Source organism: Vicugna pacos, chromosome 10, assembly GCF_048564905.1.
Source record: "Vicugna pacos chromosome 10, VicPac4, whole genome shotgun sequence".
Lineage (NCBI taxonomy): Eukaryota > Metazoa > Chordata > Mammalia > Artiodactyla > Camelidae > Vicugna > Vicugna pacos.
In genome coordinates this window covers 71108394-71122855 of record NC_132996.1, presented here as the reverse complement: position 1 = coordinate 71122855, position 14462 = coordinate 71108394, and the positions used below count along the sequence as shown (strand labels likewise).

Genomic DNA, 14462 nt, shown 5'->3' with positions numbered 1-14462 from the left:
GACGCACCGGGTTCGCGCCACTTCCGCTTCCGTTCTCGGCTCTGAGGCTGTGGGAAGATGGCTGCGGCCGTGGTGGCCTCGGCGTTGCCGGTCACCTTCTGGCGGCTGGTGTCTACGTGCGGCCGCAGCGTCCTGAGAGCGTCGGGGCCCGAAGCGGGTGAGACCCGGGCTGCGGGGTGAAGGGACGAACCGGGGCGAGCAGTGCGCCCCGCCGTCCCGCCACGTGTGTCTCTGTCCGACCTGATGCTTTGGTGTTGATTGCTTTTTCCGGTGCGGTGAATATAGCGCGCGGGCTCTGGAGTCGGGGGAAACCCGGGTTCAGAGCCTGGTTATTAGCTTAGTACCTTAAATACTGTAGCTTAAATACTGACAGTATTTAAGTAGCTTCAATACTGACAGTACCTCTCCAGCGTCTACATGGGCTCTATTTAACCGGAGGAGCAAATTGAGATTCAGACTAGTTAGGTAACTTGCCCATGGTCACACAGCAGGGACGTGGAGAGGACTGAATCAGACAACTTGGTCTGGCTCCAAAGCCTGTACTTTAACCTCTGCCCCCAGGCTGCGAACCACTCAAAGCCTCGTTGCCCTCATCTGGAAAATGGAGATGGATGTCCTAATCTTAACCAGAATGTCTATTTGATGATTAAAAAAAAAAAAAGAATCGTTTCCCTTTTCAGGTGTGATAGTGATGTTGTGGTTGTATTTTTTAAAAGAAGGCTTGTCTTGTCACAGAAGGTTTGGGCCAGAGGCCGTTGTAAATGAGCCAAGCTTGGCCTTGAGCTGGTAACTTTGAATCTGGGGGGAGACACTTTAGGACTCGCTGTTTCTGTTCTCTTCACTCTGGTGTGCTTGCCACTGTCCTTGGTAAAACTCGGGTTTAAGCAGGTAGGGGTGTTTCTACAGAAGCTGTGGGACTTAATCTAATCCATTATGCTGACGTGAAACCACCTCCAGAATGCTGCATTCTAGACCCACCGTTTTAAGAGAGAAACATGGATGCAGTGAACTGAGTACAGAGAAGGGACCAAAATGGTGAACGGGCAGGACCTTGAAGAGTGAATGAAGGAAACGAGAGGGAAAGATGCTGTCACCATCTAGAGATCTAAAGGATCTGGTCCCCTGCGAAGGGCGGGAGCACATTGGTTACCTGTGGGGTCTAGGGCTAAGCTAAGACCATAGGTAAGAATTTCAGGGAAGCAGATCAGGTGCTGAAACTTTCTAACTGAGCTTTCAACAGCAGGATGGCTCTCAGGAGAGGTGCTGAGTTCCCAAACATGGAGTATCCCAGCAGGGGCTTCATTTGACGGCTCCGCAGAGTAGATTTCATTCATTCGTTCATTCATTTATTCACTATTTAATGAGCACCTGTTACGCGTCAAACACTCATCCAAGTATGGCAAATACATCAGTTATAAACATAAAACAATAATCCCTGCTTTTATGGACCTATCTTTCTGAGGGAGAGGGATGTGCCAAGAGACAGTCAATGTTTAAGAAGAAGCAAGTTCCATAGTATATTAGAAGTTGATAAGTCTTAATGGAGAAAAATAAAGCATGAGTTGGGACGAAAGTGTTCCTTTTTAAACAGGATGGTGGGAAGGCCTCTCTGCTGAGATGGTATTTGAGTGGAGGCCCAGAGAAAATAGGGAATTAGCCTGGCAGATACCTGGGGCGGGGGTATCCAAGGAAGAGCAGTCAAGGCTTAGGCTCTGGTACCTGGCCTGTTCCAGAAACAGCCAGGAAGCCAGAGTGGCAGATGTGCAGTGACTAAGGGGAAGCTCGTGACATCCGTGGGCTCAGGGAGGCAGAGGGGAGCACACAGCCCACCACCCTGTCAGCCTCTGTGGGGACTTCGGCTTTTTCTCTGAACAAAATGGGACACTCTTGGAGAGTTTCCCCAAATAGTGACATGACCTGACCTAAGTTTTAACAGGACCACTTGAGCCACTGTACAAAGAGGGAGGCAAGATGGAGGGCAGGGTGTTAGCCATGATCCAGGTGGAAGGTGGGGCGGCATGGGGGGATTTAGGTGGTTAGAGCTGGATCTCTTGGAGAGCAACCAGGGGGTTTGCCAATAGGTTGGCTGAGGGGTGGGAGAGAAGAGTCATAGGTGACTGAGATTTGTGGCCTGAGCACCTGGAAGGAGGCAATTGTGTGAGATGCAGGGGGCATGGGAGAAGCAGGCATGAGGGCAAGACCAAGAGCCTCTCTTAGGTTTCAAGGTACCTGTTTGACACACAGGTGATGACGGCAGATAGACAGGTGGTTGTCATAGCCAAGCTCAGGCTGCAGGTGTGAACTTGGGAGTCATCAGTGGTGTTGAGAGCCTTTCTGCTCGAGCCAATCACCAGAGGAATGGCCATAGGTAAAGAGGAGGTTAGGTCCAAGGTCTAAACCCCAAGCACACCAATGGCAGAGGGAGGGGAAACCAGCCCAGGAGATCAAGAATTGGGAACAGCTGCTAATGAGTGAGCTTTAAAGGGGTGCATTTTATGGTATGTAAATTAGAGCTCAATTTTTTTTTAAGTGGTTATTGAGAAATGCGCCTTCTGTTTTTGCACTAACGCACTGTGCGCTTTCCTGTTGAGCCCTCTCGAGAGACTCTGAACGCCTCTGTCCCTTGATGGGTTCCTCATCTGCTGCTGAGTACCAAATCACCCCAAAACTTCACAGCTTAACATAACTAGCGTTTATGACGTCCCACCACTTCTGACAGGAATGCCGGAGCAGCCCAGCCGGGCGCTTCTGGCTCCAGGTCGCTCATTTGCGTCAAGTGAGGGCTGTCAGCTGGGGCCGCCAAATCTGCTTCCAAGACCCCTCCCTTGGGGCTGGCAGGAGGCCTCCGAGCTCACAGCGTGCTGGCCCTACAGCCGAGATGAGAGAGGGCCTTCAAGACAGCAGTACTCTCCTAGAACTTTCTCTCGGAAGTGCCATCCTGTCAGAGCTCCATGTGGGGGACAACACAGGGGTGCGAACACCAGGAGGCATGTTCATCGGGCCATCCTGGGGTCTGCTTCTGCATTTGGATACCAAACAGAGCCTGAACTCAGTGGGCACTTAGTGGTCAAGAAATGGGTTAGTGGGTAGGTGATTCAGCTTCAGGCCCTTTTGGATGGTGTGACGAATGCATCTTGACGCTTGCAGTAACAACCAGTAACTCTAAGTGATGTTCATGGAGTTGTGTTGGCCTAGATTCTTCCGCAGACGCATTGTGAGGTGGTGGTTTAAATCCGGTACCAGCGACAGTCACAGCACTCGCGCCCGTAGCATCATGAGGGGCAGTCTGCACACAGTAACACCCGTGTTTCTCTTCTTCCCTCAGCTTCCCTGTGGTCTGCTTCTCGAAGTTTCAGTTCACAGAGCGCTTCATTTCCACAAGGGTAATATCAAAATGTGGGTTTTGATGACTCTTTTTTCTATGTCTTTCCAAAGTCAAAACTTCATATGTTTGGGTTTTCAAAAATATTTGCATTTTCTTTCAACTCTTTTGATGATATTTTTCTTAGGTCCTTGACATATAGAAATACAGGTAGAACCTCAAGAGTCCAAGGACAGACGTGTTCTCGGCCTCGCATAGCTGTGTCTTTTTAACGAAAATCTTAACTTCTAATTGGAGATTTCTAACTGGGAAGGTCAAATCACAGAAAGGTTGTATCAGAATCTCTAGGAGAAACTTATGTAACTTGGAAGGGCATATTCATTGGTAAAATTTTGTCCTTATTTAAAAAAAAAACCATAAAACTAGTACAAACCAAGGAAGGTAAATCTGACAGAATCACACTCAATGGGAATGTACAGGAGTGATACTGGGAGTGGTTCTGCCCCCGGGAAGCCGCCCTGGTCCCAGCCCAGCCCCGCCCTGGTCCCTGAGCCAGAGTTAAGGTTGTGTGCCCCCCCCCCAAAGCTTTGTTTCCTCTTCGGCAAAATGGAAGCAATGTTAGCAGCTCTCTATGGGTTTCCGTGAGCCTCGAGTGAATCCCTACCTTTCAGGAGCTGAGCGCAGCTCCTGGCACGTGGTGAGCTGCGCACCCGAGATTCTCAGCAGTGGGAGACCCAGGGCTCTGTTGTTTCTCTAAAGGGGAAAGGGAAACCCTGAATTAAGACGGAGGCAGCAGACCTAGTGGGTGTTTCTGTGAACTTGGCTGAGTTTTCCTGTTGCCGCTGTAAGATCTTGGTAGCAGGTGCTCCGACACAGCGTGGCGGGGGGGAGGGGATTTAATGTAGAGGCCAGGTGACACCAAAACAGCCAGCGAGCCCCCGTGAGGAGGGGGCCCGCTCACTTCGCGGGCCTGGGCTCCGCACCAGCCATGACCATGACCGAGGCGCCTGGCCCTGGGGTGGGGTATTCCCTGTTTTTGTCCTGACCCAGCCCTGGAGTAGAAGGACCAGCCCTTTGCTTTCAGCAACAACAGCTTCAAAGTGGTTCTGAATAATTTGATTTGAGCCCCACCGACCTCTCCCTTCTTTGTAGACTCCAGGAATTTGTGTCCAAAACAGGTCAGGGAGTTAGGGAGACCCACCCCCTTCTGTGTCCAGGCCCCCCTTCTTCTCCCACCCCTGCACCCACTCCGATCACATCAGTACATGGGGTGGGCAGACTGTTGATGATGGTGGGCCTCCTCTCCCCGACTCTGCCGCTGGGCCCCCTGCAGCCCCAGGGGGTTTTACTCCCACTTTCTCGAAGAATCCAGGATGCAGTGTAGTTAAATCCCTGCCAAAGCCATGTGACTGGTCAGTGGCAGAGCTGGGGTGCAGACCTCGGCCTGCCTGCCTCCCCTGGGGCCTGAAGGAAGAGTTGGCCCCTCCATGGTGGGAGTTGGAGGCAGGGGTGACCAGGTGGGGAAGAACATGGGAAGGGGTCCCACTGGGCGAGAGGGAGGGGAAGGTATCAGTGCCCCGCTTTCTGGGCCCCTGGGTGCCAGGCGAGCGGGGAGAGCTTCTTGCTCTTGTGTTGAGGGTCGTGTAAGGAAGCGAGAGAGGGGTGGGGCGTCACAGCCCGGGCCTTGGGAGGAAGTGTGCCCCGAGGACACCGGGAGCCCAAGCCTTGTGGGCTGGGGCACAGCCTGGGATCCTCAGCTACTCCAGGGAGGGGCTCTTCTGGAACAGAATGCTTAGAATGCCTGTTTTGATTACTGGGTGATTAGCCTTTGTCGCACAGTATGCGTGGCCCTCCTAAGCGGATGCGTGGGAGCCTGTCCTCAGGATTACACCAAAGGCGGGGTCTGTGCTAGATAGTCATAGCCACCCAGGGGGCGAGCGTGACACTTCCCCGCCTGCATCTGGGCCTCCTGCACGTCTTCCTCACCATGACTGTCAGAGAGAAGAAACTTTCCTCGGCCTTTCTAGGATCTTCTGGCTAATCTAAGAGTTGAGCTGACAGGAGACAGGTTAACAGCAACACGCACACACGGGGGAGACCCAGGGAGAGACGAGTATCCCGTCAAAGTGCCCGCAGCCCTCGCCTTGAGCAGCGTCTCCAGCTAAAGACAGAGGATGTTGACGGCAGTGCTTTGGGACTTCAAGGGGAAGGCAGTTCACCTGGAGATGGAAAAGCAAACGCTTGGTAAATAAGTGTTTGCTGGGCCGCGCTGACGCGGGTCTCAGAGAGGCCTCCGTTCTTGGCAGCTGTCTGTGGTGATGCTGTGTTGCGGAGCAGGCCCTCCATCTCAGCCCTTTCAGGTGGTTGGGTGCAGACCCAGGCCGGCCTGCCTCCCGTTGGTCAGGATTTCTTTCTGAGTCTTTCGGGCCTTGATTGTTTTCCACTGGAAGTAACCCACTTGCCACAGAGACAGCTGGGGCAGCAGATTCTGCTCCCCTGCCGACCACAAGGGCAGCAGCCCCACCAGCAACGTGAGCACCCGGGACACACTGGGCCCTCGTCCCCGCTAGTGTCCTGGGCACGGCCCTTGCTCAGGGATTTCGCACTGTCTCTTCACATGAGTGACCTGCATGCACCAAATATTTTTACAGATACGTTCCTAAAACATCACTGAGTTCTCCACCTTGGCCAGAGGTGGTTCTGCCTGACCCTGTTGAGGAGACCAGGCACCATGCAGGTAAGAGAGGCAGAAACTAGGGGGTGACACCCCTCCTCCCGCCACGGAGGTGGCCCCCTGGCCACACAACAAGGATCGCACTTTCTGGGTGCCCGAGACACGGCACGGTGTGAGCACTCAGGTTCACTAACCCAGCACTAGAATTCAAACCTACGCTCATTGAGCAAATCCTCCAAGAGCAGCAGCCGTGTTGCGGGCAGGTGATGCGGGCGGGGGGGGGGGGCTGGGCCCAGCTCTGTCTTCCTGCCGCTGGTGAAAACGTGGGTTCAGGGAAGAGGAACAGCATACAGTCGTCAGTGGACCAGCCCTGTCCACGTGCTGGGCAGAGGGTGTGTCAGATGGAGCTCGTGTCATGGGGAGGGTGGTGTAGCTGCCATATCCAGTGTCTCCAAGAGGGAGTGTGAGATCCTTAGCTTCCAAAAGCTGCAAATCCATAGTAATTTGTCCAGTCTTCCAGTTTGAGGTTTTTGGTTGGTTTTGTTTTTTGTTTTTTTTTTTTAATGGAAGTACTGAGGATTGAACCCAGGACCTTGTGCATAGTAAGCACATGCTCCACCACTATCTGTCTGCCACCACCCCCACCCCAGTTTTTTACAATACTGATTTGGATTCTGTGCGAGATAAATAAAGCTTCGGGCCAGACTCCTCCCTGTTGACCCGGTGCAGCTGGGGTCTTACCTGTTTCCAGGGCGGAACTGTGTCCTGTTGTCTCCACACGGCTGCCCCAGGCACGGCTGGGCAGGCTGGGACCTGAGGGGAGGCGGGGAGAGCAGAGCGGGGATCCCTAGTGGGCGGAGGCATGCAGGTGGACTCTCCCACCACGAGGTGGAATCCTAGGTTTTCCTTGTTTGCACAAAGGCCTCTCCTCTCGCTTCACCAGACCCCTGGCTCCTTATTAGTAATAACTGGGAACCAAACATGGTGAAGGCTTCTTCACCGCAGAGCAGAGAAACAGGGTCAGGCGTGCCAGTGCTCAGGCCGGAGGACCACAGGGGGCCACGTCTGGGGGCCTCCATCTGTAAGAGCCCCACGTGCCGAGGTGCCAGCCCTACTGGGGACAGTGGGCTCACCCTGTGTCGTGCACCAGGCCCACCCCGGGAGGGTGAGGAGGAGCCCCACACATGCCCTGCTGCCGCCCATTCCATGGCACTCGGAGTCGTGCGGCTGCAGGGAGCGGAGGGCACCGGGAGTGGGGACGTCGCTGCCGCCTTCTGGTTGTGACCCTGACCGTCCTTCTCCCCACAGAGGTCGTGGGGAGGGTGAACGAGCTGATCACCACGGGCCGGTACGGCAGGCTCTTTGCTGTAGTGCACTTTGCCGGCCACCAGTGGAAGGTGACCTCTGAGGACCTGATTTTAATTGAAAACGAGTTAGACGTTGCTTGTGGAGAGAGGATTCGGCTGGAGAAGGTGAGACTGTCTGTTTCTTGTGTATTCGGGGACTTAGTCCCTGCTCTGCAGGGTCACCTCTGGGAAGATTTCCTCAAGGCGGAGGTGAAGGTGGCATCGTTCCCCAGGCTGCGGCGGGTGGCCCAGCGGGCGCGGGCAGGGCCAGGCGGTTGGGCAGAGCTGCACCACAGCCCCGAGGGCGGCCCTGACTGGGATGGCCCTCCTTCCAGGGAGACACCAGCACACCTCCCATCTGTGGCTTTGTCTCACGTCTCCTTAGCACATCCTTACAGGAGAATAACTGATCACAGATATTGAAAATCCCAGTTAAGGTTGTAAAGAGTTCTCACGCCCATATTTACAAGGAGAAAATGTTCAGTTTCAGCTGGAACCTCCCTCTGACGCTAGGTTTCTTTGACGGCTGCTGCTGGTTCTGAACAGAAAGTACTGGTTCAGAGGCTTGTCCCCGGGCGCTGGTCCCCTTACTGACTTTGGAGCTGCCTGGTCTGTCCTGCATACTTAGCTAAGTGTGTCTGCCCCCCAGTTTGCTGTGTTTATGGGTCCATTTGGTTTTTGCCTGTTGTTCTTCTGTTTATAAAATTATAGATAAAAGTGGAGGAGGGTATAGCTCAGTGGTAGAGTGTGTGCTTAGCATGCACGAGGTCCTGGGTTCAGTCCCCAGTACCTCCATTAATTAATTAATCAATTAATTGAACCTAATTACTCCCCCCCCCAAAAAAAATAAAAAAAATAAAAAGCACAATAAAATGTTTTAAGAAACTATTAAGAAAATGCAAGATCTCTACACTGGATCATTTTTCTGGGACATATTTAACTGTTGATATAAGGTAATGTAACATTTGGTTTTCCTTATAATTTAAAACTCCCCCTTGCTTTGTGATCATGGAGTCTTCACACATTTCCATCCAGGGGAGTGTCAGCTTCTTACTTCTTAGGTGACCTCACGGTCTGTGACCCAAGCACAACCACTTGGCCCAGCCGCCAGCACAGCCATCCCCTTCCGGGCAACCCCAGTGGCTCCACCATGAGCTCCTGGACAAAAGCACATTTACTTTTTCCTCTAAAATAAACCAGAGACTCCTGGAGTGTATTTGTGAGATTTCTAAAAATATCTTATTTTGAAACATCTCAATGCTAGCAAAAGCACGGGAAGCCCCACCCAAGGCAGATGGTGTTTCAGAACCTGGGGGACCAGCTGTGGAGAACGCGCCCTGCTGAGAGCCGCCGCACCGGTGTTTCATCACTGGTCGTCGCCCAGCAGGCACAGTGCACACGTGCTGTGGTAAAACAGGCTTTGTCTTTGGTTATTCAAGTTTAGTACAGTCGAATTCTTTTCTGATCGGTAAAATTTCAGTCTCCCAGCGTGTCACAGAGCACTACCGCGCTTGGAGCGCAGAGCTGTCCGCATCGAGGCCACGCTCAGCATCAGTTTCCCGGCAGCGGGAGTGGCTGCTTGGCCGTGTGGGATTTTCAGTTACTGAAAATACACTTGAACCTAAATCTCTGCAGTGTCAGGAGGACTGTGAACTGCTTCAAAAAACACCACAGTCTGATTTGCACATTTTTCCCCTGTACGTATTATTACGTATTCAGATAATAAAAGGTTTTTTAACAAAGCCACCGCTTCCATAGGAGGTTCCCCGCTTACCTGGAGGCGTGGTGGAGTCACACGCATCCTGGTCTGACAGCGCAGGTGTTTCCACAGGCAGCCCGGCGCCCCCACGCACCGCCGTGTCATCGGCCGGTGTCCCCTCTGTTCCGGGTTAAGGGAGCTGTTAGTTAGATGGCAGGTAACCAGCGCCTGTCTCGCTTCCCAGCGTGTTCAAGTCACTGCCTGTCCTAGCGGCTGTGGGCCGTTTGTTGGTAACGAGCCTGTTTGATTCCAGGTCCTGCTGGTTGGGGCCGACGACTTCACGCTGCTCGGCACGCCGCTCCTCGGGTAACGGGCTCTCGGCTGCTGGGCCGGGGGGGGCGGTGGGCACTGGGGAGGCCGGGTGGAGGGGCTCCCACCACGCTCGCTGCCAACCCCAACTCATGGTGCTTACACTTCCTAATGGGGGTGCTTGGTGTCCCGAGTGGAGCGCACGGGTCTGTGACTGGCTCACTGTGGTTTGGCCCGCTTGAGATCTGCCGGGAGACCACACTGTTCTTTACTGTGCTTTTCTGTAGTTTTCACAGTGTTTGCAGGGAGGGCGTGTCGCCTTGATAACCAGCAGAAAAGAAAGTAAATCTTGATTCAGGAATTCTTACATAAAGCATTAGTAAAACTGAAAAGTAATCAAGACGGTGCATCGCTGTTCACCTTCCTCCCTCCTAGAAAGGATCTTGTTCGAGTAGAAGCCACGGTCATTGAAAAGACAGAGTCGTGGCCAAAAATCAGTATGAAGTTTAAGAAAAGGAAAAACTACAGAAAGAGAAGAAGTAAGTTGGAAAAAGCGTAGCTGGCTGCGTTCGGGTCCTGTCGGGGTGGCACCCCCACGTCCTGCACTGGGCCAGGCCAGGTCTGCCCTCTGCCTGGTGCTGCCAGGGGTTCGGGGCCACAGAGACCGGTCAGGGTGCTGCCCGTCTCCCGGCTCTGGTGGGGAGGGGCAGGCGGGGTCATCCTTAACCGCCCCAGCGTTTGTGGGGCCTCAGACAGGCTGCCAGGGGACCACTCGCCCCACAGGAACACACCACGTGGTAGCTTGGTCCATGCTGGAAAACCCAGCGGCACCGCACACGTCCGCCTCGGGAAGTGGACGGACACGTGGGAGATTCTCTCTCAGTGAGACAGTCTAGCAGGGCAGTGATGGCCACCCTTCTCCGAGGCGCAAGTGAATCTTCGGTTACACACAGCCTGATGCCATGTTACACGACCTAAAGGTGGACAGAGCTTGGCCCTACACGGCCAGGCACGTGCCCGTGTCCACACACGCGTGCATGGTGCACGTCTCTTAAGGGAATAGTGATACACGCAGAATCCTGGGTGTGCCCCTCTGGGGAGGAGGGGCAGCAGGAGGAGGAAGGGATCGCGGGGTTCTTGTGCCAAGTTCACCTCCCTGTGGTGCTTCAGGCCTTTGTGTTTGTCCCTGAAGTAGAGGCGGGTGGGGCCAGTGCCCTTGGAAGGTGATTAAAGGGAAGAGATGGTGGCAGGAAGGGTGAGAGGTCAGGACTGTGCTGGGAGACACAGGCAGGGCTGATTTGTTTTAAGTTGTGAAAGAGGCTTTCAGAGGATGGAGGTAGGCTCCCCTGGAGCCTGAAGGAGGGGATCCCAGCAGAGGATGGCAGTCTGGACCCGCCTCCAGGGAGGCTGGGCAGAGGTGAGGCCTAAAGTCCAGTGGCCCCTGGAGGGTGTGGTTGTCAGGGCGTCTGGCTGGCAGGACAGCGAGGAGGGTGGTCTCCAGCCCAGGGAGTGAAAAGCCTGGGACGGGAGGCCCCTCCATCCTGTCTCCGAGCTGAAGGGGCATGCGGTGCTGGTGGTTTAAAGAGCTGGTGACGGGCTTCACAGGTGGGGCTGCTGGGAAGGGAGAGGGGATGGAAGCAGGAAGGTGTGGGGTCAGAGGGCAGAGAGGTGAAGGGACAGAGCCCCTGTGTGGACCAGAGCAAGCTGCGTGATACTGGTTCTAGTGGTGGGGGTCACAGAACCGAAGCCACGGCAGGGGGCTGCAGGAGGGGCTGGCAGTGCCAGGAGGTGGAGCTGCAGGAGCAGTGAGTCTGAGGGGCGACTTCAGGGCAGAGGGAGTGCACGAGGGAGCAGAGGGGCCAGGTCAGTGGGAAGTGGATGGAGAGGGTGAGTTGGTCCACGCCGCAGAGGGGGCATGGTGGAAGGAGGTGGCTCGGGCGGGGACCAGAGGGGAGCGAGTGTCCTGAGTTGGGGCGGGAGACCCAGTGTCCCTGCCCAGCCTTGCGGGGTGGGCGCCAGGACCAGGGCGGGGGGTACCTGGGGTCAGGGGAAGCCAGCAGCTCTCGGTCTGGCCATCACTGCCCCCTTCCCGCTATCCTGTCCTGGAGGGAGTGCCTGGCTGCTCCGGGCCTGCGTCTCCCCGTTCTCCTCGACCCTGGGTGACCTTTTGTTCCCATCTAGGTGGGAACACAGGATGGAACAGAGCTGTCCCTGCGGGGGCTCCACTGGAAGTCACCGCCCCACAAAGTAGGGGCTCCCAGACCAGGACCTCACCAACTGTAGACTCCTATCTTGAGAAATGTGTACTTGGTTCTCTGTATCCCCACATTTCCTATCTGGAGTCAACCAACCGTAGGTCGAAAGTTTTTAGGAAAAAAAATTCCAGAGAGTTCCAAAAAGCAAAGCAAAACATGCTGTGCTAGCAGCCACTTACATAGAATTCACATTGTACGTGCAGCTGTTCACACAGCTTTACAGAGTGTGAGGTGCTGCACGGCATCTAGAGCTGGGTTGCAGTGCACGGGAGGGTGTGTGCGCGCTGTGTGCGAACATACACCGTTTTATGGGAGGGACTTGAGCATCCTTGGATTGTGGTGCCCTCGGGGGTCCTGGAACCAGCCCCCTGCACGTGCTGAGGGACAGCTGACAGCGCTCACAGTCCTTGGCGGTAAACGTGAAGTGCACCAGAGACAGTCGCGTCGGCTGGCCCAGAATCGGGTCAGCAGGGAGCCTCCCTCACCCTCCGCCGCCTCCACTGGCCTCCAGGTAGCCAGGTGGGGTGTCCCCGCCACACAGTGCGGGGGTCCCTGGGCAGGCGGGGGAGGCAAAGCTGGGGGCCGCAGTGAGGGGCCCCTGGCCTCCAGGCCCCCGGTGTTGCAGCTCCTGCTGGGGCCCCCGCAGTGAGCAGCCAGGCGGCCAGCCATCGCCGCAAAGCATTTGCGGCACGTGCGACGTGGCTGGGGGCCGGTGCGAGGCAGAGCCCTCGTGGAAAGAGCGGCGGGTGACGGTCTCGCTGCAGCCCGTTCACAGCGCCAGACCCCGTGTTCACGCCGTCACCGTGTTCCCTCTCTCTCGCAGTTACTGTGAACCCCCAGACCGTCCTCCGGATAAACAGCGTTGAGGTCGCTGCACGTTTGTGTTGACGCCCTGCTGACACTGACAGAAGTGTAAAAATAAACTCGTTTTCTGAGGAGACCGAGCTTCCGTGTTCTGCTGCAGGAAGGGCTGACGTAAAAAGCTCGGCCCTGTTACAGATGCAGTAGATTGAGCGCGCGGCCGTGAGCTCGTGGTTAGTGAGCAACAGCCTCCCTGATCCAGAGGAGCCGGGAATTGGGGCGGAATTACAGGCCTGGCCCTCCCAGGGCCGGAGCCCGGGTGCTTGCGTAAGAGCCAGGCCGCCCTCCAGCCCGCACCGCGGGCGGCAGGACCTCGGGGGCATGCTGCGGGGACGCAGCTGGGACCCGGGCGCTGATGCCGGGAGAGACGACCTAGATTCCACTTCCAGGAGAGATGGACAAACACATGGGCAAATTCCATGCCCAGTCATCCGGGGTACCTGTTTCTAGTGACTTGCTTTTCTAAGAAGCTGGGATTCAAACCAGGCATTCTGGGCGCAGAGCCTTTGGTTTGCTCCACCGGCTCCGGCAGGGACGGAGGGTCATGGTGCTGGCCGGGGGCTTTCTGATCGTGGGTGGCCAGGGTGGGGCCCTGGGGCCTGAGAGCCAGGGCAGCCTGGCACATTCTGGGAACTGAGTGTGAGAGTACGGGAGCAGAGACACACCAGAGGGGCGAGGGGAGTTTCGAACTTAATCCTGAAAGCAGCCTCCTGTCCCAGAGGGGTTTGGGGTGGGTCAGGCAGGCAGCTAACACATGTGAAGGTGGTGCATGCTTAGCACGCTCTAGGTCCTAGGCTCAATCCCCAGTACCTCCACTGAAAAAACTTTTTTTTGTTTAATAAACCTAATTACCTCCCCTTCCCCCCCAAAAAAAATAAATAAATAAATAAATTTTTAAAGAAGAGAGGGAGGGATCCTAGACCCAGACTGGCCAGGGGTGGCAGGCAAATGGAAGGACTTGGTGGGTGAGTGTGGGGAGGAGGGGGCTCCCAGGCGGCCCAGGCTCCCCGTTCTGTGTCCTTCACAGAGGCCGGGCCTTCCTCCAGGAGTAATTAGGGCTTTCAAGTGACACAATGAAACTTTTTATCAAACCATAGTTAATACTTCCTTCTGCAAGATTCCTCCCAGAGTCCCATGAGGGGTGGTCCCTGTGATGTGTAAATGAGAACGGCAGATGGACCTGCACCAGGCGGCCTCCCCCTCTCCTGCAGTGCCCTCTGTGTACAGCAGGGGGCAGCAGTCCTCGACCAGGAGATCCTGGCTTCCGGCCTTGTTGGTTACTGGCTGCGAGGACCCCGGGTGGGCCGGAGGGTGGTGGGCTGACCTCAGAGGGTGGAGTGCCCTCCCTGACGCTGCCACGCTGGGGATCTGTGATAACGGTCCACACACTGTAGCTTGTGCAGACCGCTCTATCTGAGAGTCCAGGCTCTGGATCCCAGGGCCTGACTCCCGGTTCTTTCGGCCAGCTTGGCATCTTCTCCTGTGGTCTTTTCCACGTGCAGGTAGTAAAACATTCAAGACAGGAATCACCTTCCACATTCTTCAACTTATGCACATCCATATGCTTGAAATACAGCAGATTCTGAAATCGTCTGCTACAGGCAGGCAGTACAGCTTAGTGACATGGGCAGGGGGTGGCTAGCTCTGGATCCAGACAGACCTGGGTATGAACCCCAGACCCACCCCCAGGAGACCCATGTGATCTTGGCCAAGTTACCCAGTCCCTCCACCTCAACATCCTCACCCCTCAAGTGGGGCCAATACTAGTACCCACCCCCCTGGTCCACTGTGAGGACTCTGGACAACAGTGTGTGCTTGGCCCATAGTCACCATCTGTGTTCCTACAAAGAGGCAAAGCCACTGCTCTGGGAATGGGTGGCATGTCTACAAAGCATTAACATCAGTGTTGAACTGGTGAAAGTTCACTCTTTTTCAGAACTGGACTGGGCATCATTCACAGTGGCCAAAAGGCAGAAATAACTCGTGTCCCTCCAGA

The 14462-nt window shown here is 55.3% G+C and overlaps 1 protein-coding gene across 1 annotated transcript; it reads left to right on the top strand.

Moving 5' to 3' along the window:
* Positions 1 to 22: 22 nt before the first annotated feature.
* MRPL21 (mitochondrial ribosomal protein L21) lies at positions 23 to 12545 on the top strand. The gene is made up of 7 exons (XM_006210725.4): positions 23 to 157; positions 3326 to 3383; positions 5974 to 6059; positions 7305 to 7468; positions 9355 to 9407; positions 9786 to 9889; positions 12429 to 12545. The coding sequence occupies exons 1-7, from the start codon at positions 58 to 60 to the stop codon at positions 12491 to 12493; spliced, it is 630 nt and encodes a 209-aa protein (XP_006210787.2). The 5' UTR covers positions 23 to 57; the 3' UTR covers positions 12494 to 12545.
* The last annotated feature ends 1917 nt before the right edge of the window (positions 12546 to 14462 follow it).

What these genes read in the sequence shown, in the direction of transcription:
- MRPL21 (XM_006210725.4), top strand. Translation starts at nt 58, where the DNA reads ATGGCTGCGGCCGTGGTGGCCTCGGCGTTGCCGGTCACCTTCTGGCGG. An exon ending in AGCGTCGGGGCCCGAAGCGG is followed by an intron (nt 158 to 3,325) that starts GTGAGACCCGGG and finishes TTCTTCCCTCAG; the next exon opens with CTTCCCTGTGGTCTGCTTCT. An exon ending in AAACTACAGAAAGAGAAGAA is followed by an intron (nt 9,890 to 12,428) that starts GTAAGTTGGAAA and finishes TCTCTCTCGCAG; the next exon opens with TTACTGTGAACCCCCAGACC.